General features: G+C 40.6%; 1 protein-coding gene across 1 annotated transcript; it reads right to left on the bottom strand.

Annotated features, from left to right (window-relative positions):
- Nucleotides 1-6,235: 6,235 nt before the first annotated feature.
- On the bottom strand, nt 6,236-10,078 carry tmem74 (transmembrane protein 74). The gene is made up of 2 exons (XM_084944951.1): nt 9,916-10,078; nt 6,236-9,279 (listed from the first exon to the last, which is right to left on the bottom strand). The coding sequence occupies exon 2, from the start codon at nt 9,210-9,212 to the stop codon at nt 8,367-8,369; it is 846 nt and encodes a 281-aa protein (XP_084801077.1). The 5' UTR covers nt 9,213-9,279; nt 9,916-10,078; the 3' UTR covers nt 6,236-8,366.
- Between the last annotated feature and the right edge of the window lie 7,523 nt (nt 10,079-17,601).

Below are 17,601 nucleotides of genomic sequence, written 5' to 3' on the forward strand. Positions count from 1 at the left end.
ACAGCGATCCTTTTCTTGGTGCATGTAACTGATATCGCTCTGAGGACTCTATACTTATACTGGTACAAATGAATAAGATAAGCAGAAGTGACTGTTCATGAAGATAAACGTTTCCTCTGCTGTAACATCCTCCAACGATTTCCCCATCATAATGTTAATAATATTATTGGTAAATTGGTTCACTGTTGAGCATTGGCTTTCAAACCAGCTGTATATTTTTTTTCATGATGTCCAGTTTCAATAGGTTGCACAAACATTTTACTGTTCACAGGTTTCTCCAAACCTTTTTTGAGTTTGAACAGGTTCAGCCTAAAGCGCTCACATCAAATCAGATCTGCTCATGAAGTCCCAGCTCTGGCCTTCTTCGGCCTTTTAGGATAAATGTTTAAAATAAATAAACATATAATAAATAAAAAGAAATGTTTAACTTCTTAACTTCCACACATGCACATAGTGTTTGGGATATTGGAATATTGGAATTTGGAGTTCAATTACCATGCCCTGTATATATAATTTTCACCAAGCATGTGGTTAAAAAATCTAAACGTACTACTTGGGGCATTGGTGACCTGGTGGAAAAAAGTGATACCAAAAAAGTTATATCTTAGTGAAGGTTATATCTGTCACGGTCCTGGGTCAGTGACCCAGTGTTTTGAGTTTCTTGTGCCTCTGAGTTTTTTGTATTATGTTCTTAGTTCTCTTTGTTGTCCCAGGTTATTCTTTAGTGTAGTGTCTTAGTTTGGTTTTCTTGTATTCTGTTTAGTTCTGAGTACTTAGTAGCTGCCCTCTGTGTTTCTTAGTTGCTCTGTCTCCCCTAGTCTAGTTTGCATCTGTGCTAATTCCTGTTTTACTTTGAAGGTCTGTCTCATGTGAGTGTATCCTACTTTGCTCCCTTGTCTCGTCAGTTCTGATTTCTCCCAGCTGTGCTCTCCTTCTGTGTCTCATTCCCCTCGTTACTTCCCATTGTATTTAAACCCTGTGTTTCTCTCAGTCAGTGTCGCGTCGTCCCTCATGCTGTGTGGATCTCCCTGTGAGTTTTAGTCCATTGTTTCCCAGTTTAGCCTAGCTTAGCTTAGTTTACTTTGTATGCTCGTTTTTCTGTGACCAGCCAATAAAGCTGTGATTTTGAGTTCATCCCCTGAGTCTGAGTCCTGCACTTTTGAGTCCTCATCTCCTGCCTGCCACACAGCGTTTCATGACAATATCTTAGTAAAGGTTATATATTAGTAAAGAATTAGCATTGAGCTTGCAGCCAACTACTGAAGTGATATGACACAAGATATCCCCTCTAATGTCTTAAAGTATAGTATCAATCTCAATTTGAAGACAGAAACATCGATTGTGGATTTGGAGTGTCAAACTATATATATATTCTCCTCTCACCCGCCACTGCAGGCAGTTTTTCTCTTTCAAGCTTGGGTCCTCTACCAGAGGCCTGGGAGCTTGAGGGTCCTGCGCGGTAACTTTGCTATTCCTAGGACTGTGCTCTTCTGGACAGAGATCTCTGATGTTGTTCCTGTGATCTGCTGATCTGATCTAGCCTTGCTTGGGAGTCACTGCACCGAGACATTGCCATTCAATAATGGTAATATGGTAATGTACGTCCCCCCCCCCACAGCCCCCCCTTTTTTTGCCTTTTTAACTGTTTTCATTTTTTTTGTCCTCACAAGAAATAAATGAAAACAACTCGTTATTTGGTCCTCTCTGTGTTTCAGTTTATCTAGCTGTCCTTTCTTTACATTTTGTTCAGCTTTGGAGAGCTTGTTGGCTGTGGATTCAAGCTAAGGCTCAATTCATTGGAAAGCTACCACTCATGCAATATTTGTTTTATAATTCTTTGAACACTTGTAATGCATAATTAACCCAGAGTAAGGCATTTTCACGTAACACTTATGCTTTTTAGTTTTTAATGTAATACATTTACTTACAAATTTGTAGCTTCACATTTCTGTTATTGCAAATTCACTTAAAGTAAAGACTCTGAATACCTCTTGAAAAAAAGGGAGCTCTATGTATTATTTAGATTCTCTCTTTTTTTCTGGACCCGATCTATTTGCTGTTGAAATGACCGACTTTGCACAACATAATCAATAAAAGAGGTCTTATTTTAAGATTTCGAGGTGTATTCACCCTATCGACAACCTCCCTCTCTCCACCAGTCAGTATTATCTCTCAGCAGACTGATACCAATCAGTAACACAACACTGCAGGGAAAATGAAATGCAGTGCTGCAGTCAGCTTTGCATCGCCTGCTTTTGGTCTGGGCCTCAGACCAAACACTGCTGCTGACTCCCTCCAGAGTCTATCCTCTATCTGCTGCTGAATTCCAGATAATGCTGATTTCTGTTTTTCAAGCAGCATGTAGGAAGAGCTGAAACTGCAAATGAACAAATGAACACAAGGAGACTGGATTTATTCCTGGAGGTGGAAACAGTATTATTCTTTGAGTTAAACATCTGTGGATGTATCAGCAAGCTGCAGTTTTCATCCAAACATGGAAATTTAATTATATTGGCAGGCTTTTATGGCAATAGTTTTGCTGTCAGTAGAAGCAAAGACAACAAGCTTGCTGATTTGATCTTGAAAGGTCAGCTTCCTGATTTTTTTTTCTTGCGATACTAGTCACTATGCTCTAGGGATAGACTGATTTTATGCACATACACATGCTCACCAGAGGCCGGATCCTATTTCCCTATCTTCTTGAGTTGCGTTTTATGTTTAACCCAAGCAGAATGCATGCTATCATAAGTATAATAAACACGATACTAGTTACACATCAGCATACATAGTAACTGTGCACATGCTAGAACTGGCATTTAGCTTAAAGCACAGCTGAAAAAATAGAAACACACAATCATTCGAGGCAGTATAGATGTAAATGTGCTGAATATTTCCATTGCATTGTTCCAACGTCGTAGAAGAAAAACAAACTGCTTTCTTGGCTTGGTGAAATTGTTCTCAAGGACACACTCTGCGCCACCTAGAAAATTTACTGCAGCAAACTTGCAAGCAATCATTATTTGCTATAATTAGAGGTAAATGCATAGGCATAATAGGGGGAAACAAGCATACATAGAGGCCATGCATGACAAATAACCACATTAGTAATTTGATACAAATTAAATCAATAGATCCCAGCAGTACTGTGTGATTTACAACAGAAGGGGCTAAACAGCGAGGTGATCAAGAGGTGAACAAATCCTATGATTTGTTGTGCAATACGTCTGCATTACAGGCATCTGCTAAGCTGAGGAGGCATTGAGCGCAATGCAAATCTCATGGTAATGGTATTGTTAAAGCAGCCACTGTGTAACCACATCACTGGCAGGGGCACAGCCTCTGCCATTGCAAACAGCGCATTAAAAATTCACTGTAGTGGATGATCAGAGAGGCTGAGAGAGACACAGGGAGAGAGATGTAACCTGCATTGCCTCCTTGCAGCGGCTGAGTGGTTTTACTGTAAGATTGATCTAACCGATCACCTCATTTCCTCTCTCATCCACCATAGCAGCCAAAGCACTGATAGTTTATCCGTCTGAGAAAGTGATTTTATGGTGCCAAGTACAACACAGGAAATGGCCCTGCAGACGTTCTTGTATCTGGTTATGGCAAGCCTTATTGCCGGCTGTGGGATGAGGCAGCTAAACAGGCATCACTGAGGTTTGCCAGCGAGGGAGTGACAGAGCAATTCTGAGGACTGTTTCAGTGTCAGCCATGCAGAGCACGGCTGACCAGAGACGTAAATCGATTTGACATGGAGCAGTAGTTGTGGTATTTTCTTGTAAGAATAGGGTTTTGTTCAGTCTTACTACACAGCATAGGAAACTGCTGAACCGCTGAGGCTTACAAAATGGTATGGCACAGGCGAAAGAAAGACAAGACAGTACTGAGTAGGAGGGACCATATGGTAATAAAGTTAGCTGAAGAAAAAACACACACAGGCAGCATAAAAGTATTTTTCAAAAGCTTTGATGTCATCTAAAAGTGAAACCGCGGGAAGGGGCTTGGATGAGCCTGAACAAGGATGTTCTTGGAGTCTAAATGTAAAACAGCCCAGCTAAGTGCATCCATAGCAGTGAGCTTTGCGGACAATGAGCTTTCCAAAAAATCCAATATGCATATTGACTAAAACTATCCTGTCTTAGTACGGTGGTGGAGGGAAGAACCAAGAATGAAGTCATATCCCCAAAGAGTTTGGCTTTAGCTTTCTCCTCCAAAGCAATCAATCAGAATGGAAACTTTTTTTGTGGGCCTCACTCTCCACTGATAGACAGAGAGCAGACACAGGATAGCCATGAATGTACACTATCTAATATGTATGACCAATGAGAGCCAGTTGTTTCTGTTTTTTTGTTAAAAGACACAGAAACCACAAAAATTTACACAGCCAACAATTGAAGAAGAATTAAACGTTTTAGGAATTAGCAGTTTGATCACAAAGTTCTGTGACTTTGCCCATAAAAATCCCAAATCATATCCGATTTAAAGTTGGCTAATCTCCCCTTGTCCTTGTGGCCCTCTGGTCCGCTTCCAGTGCGGTGGGTGTGTTCTGATTGCTCAAACTTGCACACAAAAATTTTCTAACTGACCTCTCGTGTACATTCTGTGTGGAGAATCTGATGTGTGGAGAGGCCAAAGAGCAGTCTTCAATGGAAAAGTCTCCAATACTGGAAGCTAGAGAGGGGGCATCGAGGCAGCGTGTGCATGCTTGTCATTTTGTTGACATTTACGATGTTTTATGGTGTTGTGCAGCATGAATTTGACCCTGCAATTCAGACTGGTAAAATGTATTTCCACTATGACATCCTAATACATCTAAAGGAGAACATTTGGTGCAAATGACAGAGCTACGGTACGTGCAAACACACAGTCCTGTGCGCAAAGCACATTGTAAATGCAAGAGTTTTTTGTTAACGCCAGAAAACTAGTCACAGTTTTTGCTTAACAAATCCTACTCACCAAACTTTGTTGCTTCCACTTGTTTAAGAGCCTCTGATACACTGGAGGGGATTCCGTGCACAGTGCAGTTGCGTTGTCAAAATGGGAGTTACATGGTGCAATGTAAAAATAGTAGCCACACTTGGGAGACTCAGCAAACTTTTATGAGTAAAACTTTGATATCACTTGCTTAAATTAGCATTAAGATGGAAAATATGGAAAAACGGCTAGCCAAGCTCCAATCCCCCAAGTGAGGTGGGGCTTATCCATTTCTTTTTCTACAAAAATAAAAAATCTAAAATGATGGACAGACATAACCGAAAGTCTTGGCCCAGATATCTGCTGGCTACATCCCCCAAAACTTAGCCATTATCTCTAGAGGCTCAGTCAGCAGACTAGCTGGTGGGTTCTCAGATTTCCTGCCCTGAATGCAGGACTTTAAGATAAAAATACATCTTCCCCCTCTTTTAAAAAACTGAGGCATTAATCATAAAACTGTCATGTGCTTTGAAGTTACTATTGTGAATTGGCGCTATGTGTACATATGTATATATATATACACATATATATACACATAATATAGCTTTCTCATCCACTGCCTGCATTTAAAACCTCTGTAGACCATCTTTGGACTCTGTGTCCACAGAAACAGTTTGAAATGAAATTTTCAGGTCAGCAACTCTTTAATCTAGAAAAGGTGACACGTAACACCTATGCCAACTCATATAAATACACCCATACTCACACACATACGTGTAGTCTTAGCAATGACAGGATGGGGAGTGTAATATCACCTTTGGGAAATTAGCTGATGGCAGCAGTTTGACTGCACCTCAGCCTTACCCGAAAGGATCGACTTACGGATAAGTCAACCAAATATCAATAAGGGTGATTTAGCTGTGCACTGCTCAAGGATAAAGAGCTTATGCATGAAACCTCTGGAAATACACTTGAGCTTGGCGTGTAAAATGCTGTCGCTTCAAGCAAATCCCCTGATTAAATCCCCCGAACACATTTAGTTGGCTGTATGAGGGGAAGCCCGGTGTTGGCTGTGAGGAGGAGGACAGAAAGAAGAATGGGAGATACAGAGGAAAAATGAGAGCAGGAAAAGAATAGTATGTGAAAACCTACAGCATAATGCATTATATACCACACATGATGCTCTTTGATGTGTGTCAATTGCCCCCCTCTGGGATTTATGGCCTTCTGTGTGTTACAAGAGTGACATTGTCGCAGATGTTGCAACATTTGTAACTTAAAGGCAGTGCAGTGTTATATTATATGTTATATATGTCATTCAGAATTTTTGGCAGTGGCTCCGTTGGTGTTGACCTATCAGTGATGAACAGGTTTAATTTTATGTGGAATTACTGGGGAGTGTGAAAGAAAGAGGAAGTGGGAAGAAATGAGAATCTAGCAACCCAACTTGGATGTTGCACTTCACCTCCTCAGCCAACGAGACCAGGAAAGCCCTCTCATTGAAATATGATTAAGATTTACAGCTCCTATGAAGAGAACAGGACAATTTTCCTTATTTGGATCATTAATTTTTATTACCTTTCCTGGAAATGTCTGCATTTAGTGTTTTATTGCAATTTTGAAATGTAATGGTTGCTCTTCAGGGATGTACACACAGGAAATTAAATGCTCTAATAACAAAAACTTGCATTAGTCCATTGTTGACAAAATCCGGGCTCATACATAAATGTCTTCTGCTTAATCTTACCATCTCAGGCCATTTTCCATCATCTCCTATCTTCCATCAACTGACTGATGGAAGATGGGAATGCATGTATATGCTCTGACAGTATATAGAAGCAATACAACCGAACAAAAGCACAGCAACAGCCCCGAGCTGTTTACCATCGACTAATAAGCCTCCGCATCTCATTAATAGAGGCTGACTCATGTCGTTTTGAATGTAAGCCTTGAAATAGGGTCACACAGCCCGAGAAAAGAAAGGACAAGAAACTAAGGTAACAGTAAGAGTCACTTGAACTCGTCTTGCAGAATGCAACATTTGGCTGTTCATAAGAATATATGCAAATAAGAATTAGCGCTTCATGCATGATTTATGAGCCTTAAGGTGTGCAAAAAATGACTTTTTTTTTTAAAGACAATTGTGTGAGATTTTTTAATAGGTTTTTTTTCAGCCTGCATTAATAACCATCAAGGAGAAACATAAGGTTCTTTTAACTCAGACTAAGCCTAGACCAAAGTGAATTCCTCCTTAACCAAGAGACAGAAGCTGGTCTTCACCTTGTCAGGTCACTAGAGCATTCACATTTTTAGCAAGTCTGCACAGGATAAACCTCTTTTCCTAAGCTCTTTGTGCTCACCTGCATTTCTTTTCTCTCTCTCTTTTTTTTACTCAGCAAATCAGTGTGATAACATCAAACATAACCTTTTAAAAAGAGTGAGACATCACTTGAGAGAGGTAATTAGCTCTTTGAAGTAGTGACAGCTTTCCGTTTGGGAAATACGGCAGCGCTTTCATCTGTGATTAGCTGTTCTTAAGTCCATCCTCAGGTAGCAGAAGATGGAAAGAGACTGGTAAGCACAGGCTTGCTCAACCTTGAAACGTAACAGGCACTTGGGTTGTGGTCTTTTGGGACCCCTCCCGCAGGCGTGTAAGTCTAAAATATGCTGAAGGTCTGCAGGGGGAGGGGAAATCTGCTGTGGCAGAGAGAAGGTGAGGCAAGAAGCTGAGAAAGAGGAGCAGGGCAGATCAACAGAGAGCAGAGGAAGGTGCAGAGTGGATGTGATGGCTGTCAACTGCGGTCGAATTTGTCATAACTATCAAATCAATGTGCAGCTTTGGCTTAGATGCATGAAGCCAGCCTTACTGGCTTACCTCAGCACTGCACCAGAGAGGGACTGTCACTGGATATTACCATGTGGACCGCTGAGCCTATTCGCCCATGTGACAGTAGACAGGGACAACTATACATACATCTTACTCCCACTTTCCTGCTCTGGGGACACAAGCATCCCCCTACTTCCTGAAATGTGCCTATGTGCAATTTTGGTGTTTGCATTAAATATGAATAACCTTAGTAATAAATGGAAGCTCTCAGGGATTGTATCTTGAGCCAAAAAAAATAAATAAATACAATGTTTGTGGCACAAAGCTCTTAATGCTCTCCCTGCACTTTTTTCTAATAGTTTAGTCATAAAAAGATCATTTGGGAATAATTTAATTCCAAATAATAGATTTCTGGTGATAACTTTGCTTTGGATGCTTTTCTTGTTCATTCTTTTTGCCACGTGGAAATGTAACTGGAGGCTTAATCTGTTGCTACAGTATGAGATAAAAATGTTGCAAACTTACAGTTTGAATGTATAAGTACAGTATATGTTAGAGAATGACAATGTGAATGGTATTATTTCCCAATTAATCACAATTCTTTTATATGCAGAGCAGCAGCTTAGGTAATAGTTTCCTCCACTTCATCTTCTAAGGAATACTGCCCGGATGAGTGGCTGGGACTGGATCTAGTTTTCAGGTTGATCGAGCCATATAGTTTGGCCGAACGCTTGGAATAAGCGATGACCTTTCTTCTATACATCTCTCCCTTCCACATGGAGATCATCAGCAACGTGGAGAGCACCACGCCGCCCAGCGTGAGCAAGCAGAGTCCCGCGATGACGCAGCGATCCAGGTGGGCACCTATCCGGGCGCTTTCCATCTCCAGCTTCTCCATCTCTCTCGCCGACACGCTATCGCGGTCCACCACCACATCCCTGGGCACAGCGTAGGAGATGATCACCAACGAGATCCCAGTAACCAGGAACGTGACTGCACTGATAAAGCCGTAGTCTATAGAATTCCCGGAGCCCTCCCCGAAGGAGAGATCATCCTCGGACATAAAAGAAAGCTCGGGGAGAGTCTCAGAGCAGGGCTCGCCGTTGCGCACGGCTCTGTGAGTACTTTTGCAACTAGATTCCGGGCTGGCCAGTCGCAGGTTGACATTCTCGTCGATATAGGTGAAAGATGTCTCTAATTCCTCGTCGCAACAAACTCGAATTTTTTCCTCACCGAGGTGACCAAGTTTAATCTCCGCGCCCGCCTTGCGCTGCGCTGTCCTTGGTGTTGAAAGACACCGGCCATGGCAGCTGCGGACCGGGTTACAGGCGCCCTCCCCCGGGATCGCTCCTCCTGTTGATCCACTCGATTTGCGGGCATGCAGCTTGGCCGAAACGCGGTCAAGGGCGTCGGAAATGTCGGGCTGTTTTCCTCCCTCCTTTGCGGGAAGCAGCTCTGGGGAAGCCATTCGTGTTTCACCACCCGCTGGTTCACTCTGAGCCTTCCTCCCACGATGTTTTCACTCCACAGCATCCCTATTAGGAACACACACCACGTTTAACGGTGCTTATAAATGAGATTCCTGTCATTGTAGATAACATTCTTCTTTTTCTCGTATTTCATAATTCACGAATGCGCTAAAACTTGTGCGTAAAATGAAGAATCCACATATAGTTAAAATAGAGTAATGCTGACGAAAAGACCACTTTAAAGTTGATGAGATGGTTTAAGAATGGACCTTAAAAGGCGCTTATATGCCAGTGATTAGCCAAATGACTCTTAATCCAATTAGGTAAACAAAACGTACAAATCGAGATTAAGCAATCTATTTTAATTCTGTTTTAAAATATACAGTGCTTGATCAATAAACACCTTTGTGAAACTGAGCTATAACTAATCCCTGCAAGCAGAGAGATTCATAACCACTATCAGCCCAAGTGCATATACTTCCAGTAAAAAAGCATCAGTAGCTTTAAATAAAAGCACCACTAAGATATACCCTAATCGTCCTGCACACTTAATTTGGATTCAGCGTAAGCTATGAGATGCTCCTCTGCATAAGGGTTGGACCAGCGATGCATATTTTTTTCTAATCCCTGACTAAAAAAACACACACAAAAAAAACCCCTCAATCCTCCTCAAGCTGCATTAATAAACAGAAATAAACTCACCGCGTTACTTAAGCATCCCTTCCGACTTCTCTCCGTCACAGCGGATGATACCACACAACGGAGGCAGACAAAAAAAAGCCTTATCGGTAGATATGCTTTGAATATATTCTGAGCTTGCTCAGTGCTTTGGCAGACCGGCTGCACTGAGGGAAGCTCTCCCCTTAGTCCCTCCCACACACACACAGCCTGCGACGCCCACGATGTGGCGCTGAAAGGAGCGCTGCTATCTGTGAGTCGATTGCGATCGCTGTCCGTCAACAGAAATCAAGACTTGAAGGGCCGAGGGGAATCCTTATAAATGGCACCGAAATGCCAGTTAATAGTTGTAAAGCTCCAGCGCACTATACTGGGAAATATCGTAAATACCGTATAAGCTCAAATGCCATCAACAAATTGAAAAAAAAAAGTCTCTTGGTGAAATTAGGAGTTTAGGAAAGATTCCTAAGGTCTCTATGAAGGCAATGTTAAACCCCCACAGAGACAATTCATACAGAGATGCTATTGCAGTAGAGATAAGGGAATTAAATTAGTTTACAGTGGGGACTCCTCGGCTTACTGGGATAGGTCTGGGCACTGGGTCAGTACTCTGGGCTTCTTGTTGTTGTTCTGCTGAGGGGAGAAGCTATCTTTGGAAATAGCCTTTGCTGTGATGTGTGTATAACTGTTCTGCAAAAAAAGGCTGGGAGGGTCAGACTTTTCAAAGTGTTACTGTTTTGTAACAATGATTGATGTCATTCACGTCACCTGTCAGTGCTTTTAATGTTGTGGGTGACCACTAATGATTAATATAAAACCAAAAGTTTTTTCTGTTTGCTTTGCTTTGTCAATAAGGCTTTAGTGATATTTCAGCTGCTGTTCTGTCTGCTAATCATCTTTGCTTTCCAGCAGTGATACATCCTTTTGCCAGGACATCTCTTTTTAAACCACACATTTCATGTGTTGACTTTTTTAAACTAGTGGCAGGCGAAATGTGGGATGGAAAGAGGGGAAATAAAATGCTGTAGAGTCCCACATAAGGTGGGGCACCTGGTCACTCTAGATCCCATGTAGCCTACTCTACAGGAAAAATACAGTACAGCATTTTAATATTTCTGTAGCCACACAACTGAAGATCATAGACAAACATAGAGTAATCTCTTCTGTATGTCAATTAATGGCATCATCATGCCAGAAAAAGCTATCCAGCTGTGTTTTGTATATCCATCTGTTCTTTTGAGCTCTCTCAGAAGATTACTGGTCACTATTTCAAAGTGCTCCTAATCCATGTTTAATCTAGACATATAATAGGTCCTCTGATCTGTGACCCTATGTAAATGTTTTGAAAGGTTTATGTCATTCATTCTACATCTTCCACGTACTCGTCTTGGTACCATACTCAAGGATTCATATTAATCAAATGACTCTTTGAGAGTGTCACTTTGTAAACGAAATGCTAAGTACGAACTACCAGCAACCGTTTAAGTGCCTAATCCTATTTTAAAACATATATTAATTTGCTGACTGTTCCACCTTATTTGGTGCAAGCAGACAGCAGCTATAAATATAGTTGCCACATTTTCCTTGGGTCCTGGTGGCTGGGTGAATAGCTTTGGCTCATTTCCCAACAAGACTTCCATTTAACAGATGAGTAAAGAGAGAGGGACAGGAGTGGGAGGGAGGGAAGAAAGAATGGCAGGGAGAGGCAGAGATTTACTTTACCCTTTTTGTTCCAGAAATTAGTTTTCAGAGGGATGTGAAGCACAAATCCTCCCAGGTCACTGACTGATAGATCATAATGGTTTATCATAATGGTAGTCAGAGCCAGTCCTGTGCAGAGAATCAGAGGCAGCAAGCTGAAATCTGTAACAACAGCCAACATGAGATGCTATCTGTCTGCAACAGTGCACCACTTTTCCTGTTGGCAAGGACATCAGGCCTGCAAGAGGAGGGGCAGCAGGGGATTCAGTGCTCCTAAAGGGTGCATATCCATATATCTTTGTAGCCTCTTCTACCAAAGGCACAGACCCGCACACAAGAGTAAAGACTATGAAAGATGGATGTTCTTTTCCTTTAGTCAGTAGTGGATGTCATGGTTGGGATAGAGGGGGCAGCAAGAAGGACAAAAAGAGCTAGACACATGTGGGTGTGTGAATTATGAAATGAATTCATGAATGAGAAAATAACTGAGTTCACCTTACTTGCAGCTGCTCTGGGAGCTCCTGGAGTTATTTAGTGTCCAGGAGCAGCAGACTGCAAAGCAACATAGTTACCAAAATTGCATGAGATGTGAAATAAGCTGCTACCAGGAAAAATGCCCAGAGGGTCTTTGTACCTTCTTGCAGGTTTAATCTAACAACTTTCTGCATAATGAAGTTAAAACAGACTAAAAAACAAACAAGTTCCTAACGAGAAATCATTTATTGCTGTATTGGTAATTGGTAATTTATTTCAACATGTGAACAATATACAAGTACATTTAGAAAAGAAAATAAGAGAGAAAAAAATACTATACAAATTACATACAAAAAAACCCCCGTTCTGATTAATTTACATGTTGAAAGCGAGTGGGAAGAAGTATACACTTATATAGTAGTTTTATTTTGTAGAGTACGCTCCAACACAGTACATGTCATCAGGAGCCAGGAGTTGTCCAGGGCTGAGCTCGGGCATACTCTTCAAGAAATGTTCAGCCAAATGACATTCCTAATAATAATTAAATGATTAGATTCAATCAGTCTAATACACTCACCTTTACACACCACTTGATTCAATTCAATATTATTTATACAGCTCCAAATCACAACAACATCTGCCACAAGGCATTTTATACTGTAAGGTTATCACCATGCAATAATACAGAGAAAATAGAGAAAACCCCAGCAATCAGATGACCCCCTATGAGCAAGAACTTGGTGACAGTGGAAAGGAAAAACTCTTAAAAAACTGTTGAAAGTAAGAAACATCTGGCAGAACCAGGCTCAGTGAGGGGCAGCCATCTGCTGTGACCGGTTGGGGGTGAGGAGAAGAAGACAAGATAAAAGACACTCTGGAAGAGAGACAGAAAATTATATTAACTAATGATTAAATGCAGAGTGGTACATAAACACACAGGGAGTGGAAAAAGGTGAGTGAAAAAGAAATAGTGCATCATAGGAAGCCCCCAGCAGTCTAAACCTACTGCAGCGTAACTAAGGGAGGGTTCAGGGTTACCTGATCCAGCCTCTAACTATAAAACAAAGTTTTAAGCCTAATCTTAAAAACAGACAGGGTGCCCCTCTCCTAAATCCAAACATGGAGCTGGTTCCACAGAAGAGGTGCCTGAAAGCCGGAGGCTCTGCCTCTCATTCTACTTCTAAATATCCTAGGAACCACAAGCCTGCAGACTGACAAAGAAGTGCTCTATTTGGGTGATATGGTACAATGAGGTCTTTAAGAAAAGATGAAGTCTGATTATTTAGGATCTTGTACGAGAGAGCTGTGAGCAAGGCCCACAACTTCAGCTGCTTTTTAATGCATATATCCTCTCAGCCAATCACATGACAGTAAATCAGCACATTTAGACGCACAGACAAGAGGACTTGTTGAAGTTCAAAGTAAACATCAGAATAGGAAAGAAAGCTGCCAGATGGACTGGACTGAGTATTTCAAAAACTGTTGATCTACTGGGAATTTCCCAGTACAAAACACAACATTTCAAACATTGAAGCAGACAAGTCATAGCAGCAGAAGAACATATTGAACACAAATGGGATGACAGTGGACTGGTCTGATGTGCCTTGATTTCTGGTGATGGTAGGGTCAGAATTTGGTGGAAAGTATGGCAACATCTTGCCTTGTATCAACAGTTTAGATTGTTGTTGGTGGTGTAATGTTGTGGGAAATATTTTCTTGGCACATTTTGGGTCTCTTGGTGCCATCTAAGCATTGTTTAAATGCCAGAGCTTACCTGAGTTTTGTTACTGACCATGTTCATCTCTCTGTGATCACAGTGTGCCCATGTTCTGTTTTCCAGCATTGCTTTGACCAAGGTGTACCGATAATATAGTCTCCATTAAGTGCATATAAAATATGTGAAACAAAGCAATTTGCTAGCATTAGCTTGCTAGCTCTAGCATGCTTTTAAAAAAGCAGGCTTTCCCACAAATAATGATGGAAAGAAGATTGCCTTATAAATTACTTTTGCAGGCTGAATTTTTTTCCTGCTTTGTTTGACTTTATATATTATATGACTATATATATTATATATATATTATATTTTCCATAAATGTAACTTGTGTTGTGGCTGATGTTGTCTTGGAACAGTGACAGTCACAGTCGTATAAAGAAATTGTTAAAACTATAAAATGTTTAGAGATGGTTCTGATTATGGAAATATAATGTCAAGACTAACAAACTGGGTATTTTAGTTCTATCCATCTGGACAAAAACATATTATTAATTTGATGCACCCTCATTAAATTATTTCCACTGAACTGCTCGAGTGGTACCGTGGGGCACAGCAGTTTGGCTCAACATGCAATCATTTGTGATGGGGAAGCGTTCAGCTGAACATGAAAGAAGATTTAAGTTTGCAATAATAAAATTCTTCTTTCACTGAAAATGACTTTGTTTGACAAATGTTTTACCTTTTCTTAGTAAAGTTCATTTTTATTTGTTAGCTTTATTGTATGATGGTAGTACTTCATTACTCTTAACTGTAAGAAATAATATGAGTGCTGTATGTTGACCAGCAGTTGAGTATTTTTTGTTTTTGGTATTACTACATAATACTAAAAAGAAAGAAAAAGCACAGTAAAGATGTAGAAACTGTGAACAGAGGAGAAGTTAGTGCAGTTTATGGAGGTGAAATCACAGGAGTTTGTTCCCAGAGTTCAAAACAGATTCAATGGTCAGAATCACAAGAACTGGAAAACCAAAATGCTCAGCTCTCTGCTGGGATTTGAGCGCTCCTTAATTCATGGTTTATCTTTTGTTTTACTTTTTCTGCACATGATATCCAATGGAAAGTTCAATACCACCAGGAATTTATTCTACCAGCAGAGGGCTTAATTGGGCTAGGGCTGTCCCTGGTTAAGCATTCTTAATATCATTAGGTTGAATCTCAGACTACTTCTTTTTCATCATCATCTTGGTCATGTAACTTTTGCCAGTGAATTCGTCAATTACTTTTGAGCTTCTGAAAATCTGAGCTAATATAATACTTTTGTTAAACCCTTTGAATTAAAGCTGAAAGTCTGCACTTCAATCACATCCTAATTGTTTAGTTTAAAATCATCTCTGATGATGCACAGAGGCAAAATAATCAAAACAAAACCAAAAAAATAAATGTGTCTCTGTCCAAATACCTATGGACCTAAATCTAGAAGAGAGGAAACTTCTCCCACTAGCTCTAGCCTTTCTGCATATGTATTTGAAGGTGTTTCTCTTTCAGACTGCAAAATTTGAGTGGGAGATTGTTTAAGTACACCTTTGAACTGTAAGATTTGTGACAGGCTATTTACTGCTATTTGTGCCATTCTTAATGCTGAAAAAACATGTGTTGTGACCAACATAGTTGTGATTTCTGTCACTTGTGGTGTTAATTTAATTTGAAATGTCCGATGGAGTTGTTAGCAGAACGACTGTTGGTGCAGGTGGACTTCTCACAGCTGTGAGCGCAGCACCAAATCTTTGGCCCCATCCTACTGCTCTTCACTGAGTCCTCACCCTGAACAAATTCTGGTAAGCTATGCTACTATTTCTTATCTAACAAAACAGAGGTTAACTTGGGGGGTCGAGGATAGTTGCCCAACACAAGATCCTTTTACAGTGATCAAAGTGATCTCCAGTGTTTTTTTAAAAACATTTATCTAAGTGTAAAGTTTCTATAGAGACAGCGGCCCATAATGAAAACTGCAGAGAGCACGAGAGCCTGTCTGTGTTTCGCTCAGCAGTACACACACAGAGCTCTGTAACATTACAAAATTGACTAATTTGCATCATTTTTAATCAACTTTTCTCCCATATTCAAAATATTCCAAATATTATGTATAATATAATTCACTGGAGAAGTATGTCTGATTTAGTTATTCATGTTTTAAGCTATTGTACTCTGATAAGGACTTGTGTTTCATGAAAGCTCCTGTAGTGTGTCTGATGTGAGATTTAGGGTTGTCTGTAGTTATAAAGTTTTCTGTTTAAGTGTTGATGTTGTTCATTGTTTTGGTTACCAGTGAATACTGGTAATAAAAAAAACCCAACTCGGTTTAGACAGCAAGTCAGCATGAGGCATCATGGTTACATTTGTGATCAAGCACTTGTGACACTGCTTCTCAGTCTGATGGGTAATTGAAGTATAAGCTGAAGAAAGATCTGGAGATATGGATTATTAAGATAGAATATAAGTCCTGAATTTCTTAAGCTCAATACACTTTCTTTAACTGCATGAGGATTTGCCAATAAATTAGCAAGGACAGCAACACACTCCCACTGCCTGCAGTGAAAACTTTGTTCCTGTAAGTGCAGAGAAAGGCATTGAAGTCTCTGTTCTCATATCAGCAAGGCCTGGAGGACTGGAGGGCTGCCCCAGCCTCAAGCAAAGACAGTTTTCCTGGAAACCTAGAGGGACTTGCAGGTGTCTGCTCTCAGAGTCAAGTGGCCCCCTCTATCCCACATCCTGTGGAAGACATGTTTTCCCCTCTCATGGGGGATCTGCTAGAGCTGAGAGCCTTTAAGCTCATCTTTCATACAGCCATACTTTATAAAATCCCAGGGGGTAATGAGTAGAGCAACATAAGACAGATTTGGCATAGATGAAATTACCGTTTTGAAATTGGTTGGCTGATTTATAACTGTTGAATGAAACTTCTGAAAAAAGTTAAAGAAAGCAGAACTTTCCTATAAATGTATGACCTACACTTAAAGTAAAACTCCAGTATTTATTGTATTTAACTCAAAGTCGTCTTTAAATTACAGTGTCCTCTCTCAGCCATGTAAAAATGCAGATCACGTGATCCTAAACGACATCTTTCGTTTTCTAATCTGTTGTCCTTAGAATCAGAAACTAACATGTTCTTTGCAGTACAAGTATATTTACAGCCTAAAGCTATCCAGCAACTAAGATCTTACAAACGTCCTACAATTCGATCTTTATGTTTATTAGAATCTTGCACTATTTAATAATCAGACAAGCTGGTCACACCGCTGAATTGGGCCCCTAAACTCCGGCTCCTAGAGTCAAAAATCACTAATGTATTCTGTCATATTGAACATATTCTGCAGGCCCTTCAGCACACCTCCGCTGACCGGTTTAATGCAGTTCTTGTTCAGACCATAGCTCTTGGAGATGACGAGTCGCTCCATTATCTGAGCTACCCGACATCTGATGTGGTTGACACACTCGTCCTGCAGGCAGGCGTTGATACTGTGACACTTGGTCAGCACTCTCTTCATGCAAATGAATGTGCAGGGCTGGTTGAACTGATCCCTCCCGGCTGTGGCTTCAAAATTGTGGTCAGGCTGGTCATCAGTAGCTGTAATCTGTAAAGCCACAATATTCAACATGCTTTACTGTATTCTGATTTCTACTTTTTGGTTTGTGTCTGTCCCTGAATGTTCACTGACTGTTCGTGGAGACAGCTTGAACTGTAAGAGCAATACAGCACAGTGAGCCATTGCTCATAAAAAACATATTTACATACAAGGAATATGGATGTTTATCTGCACTTA

The sequence above is a fragment of the Perissodus microlepis genome, chromosome 11 (genome assembly GCF_051167445.1).
Source record: "Perissodus microlepis isolate ML-2025 ecotype Zambia chromosome 11, ASM5116744v1, whole genome shotgun sequence".
Classification (NCBI taxonomy): domain Eukaryota; kingdom Metazoa; phylum Chordata; class Actinopteri; order Cichliformes; family Cichlidae; genus Perissodus; species Perissodus microlepis.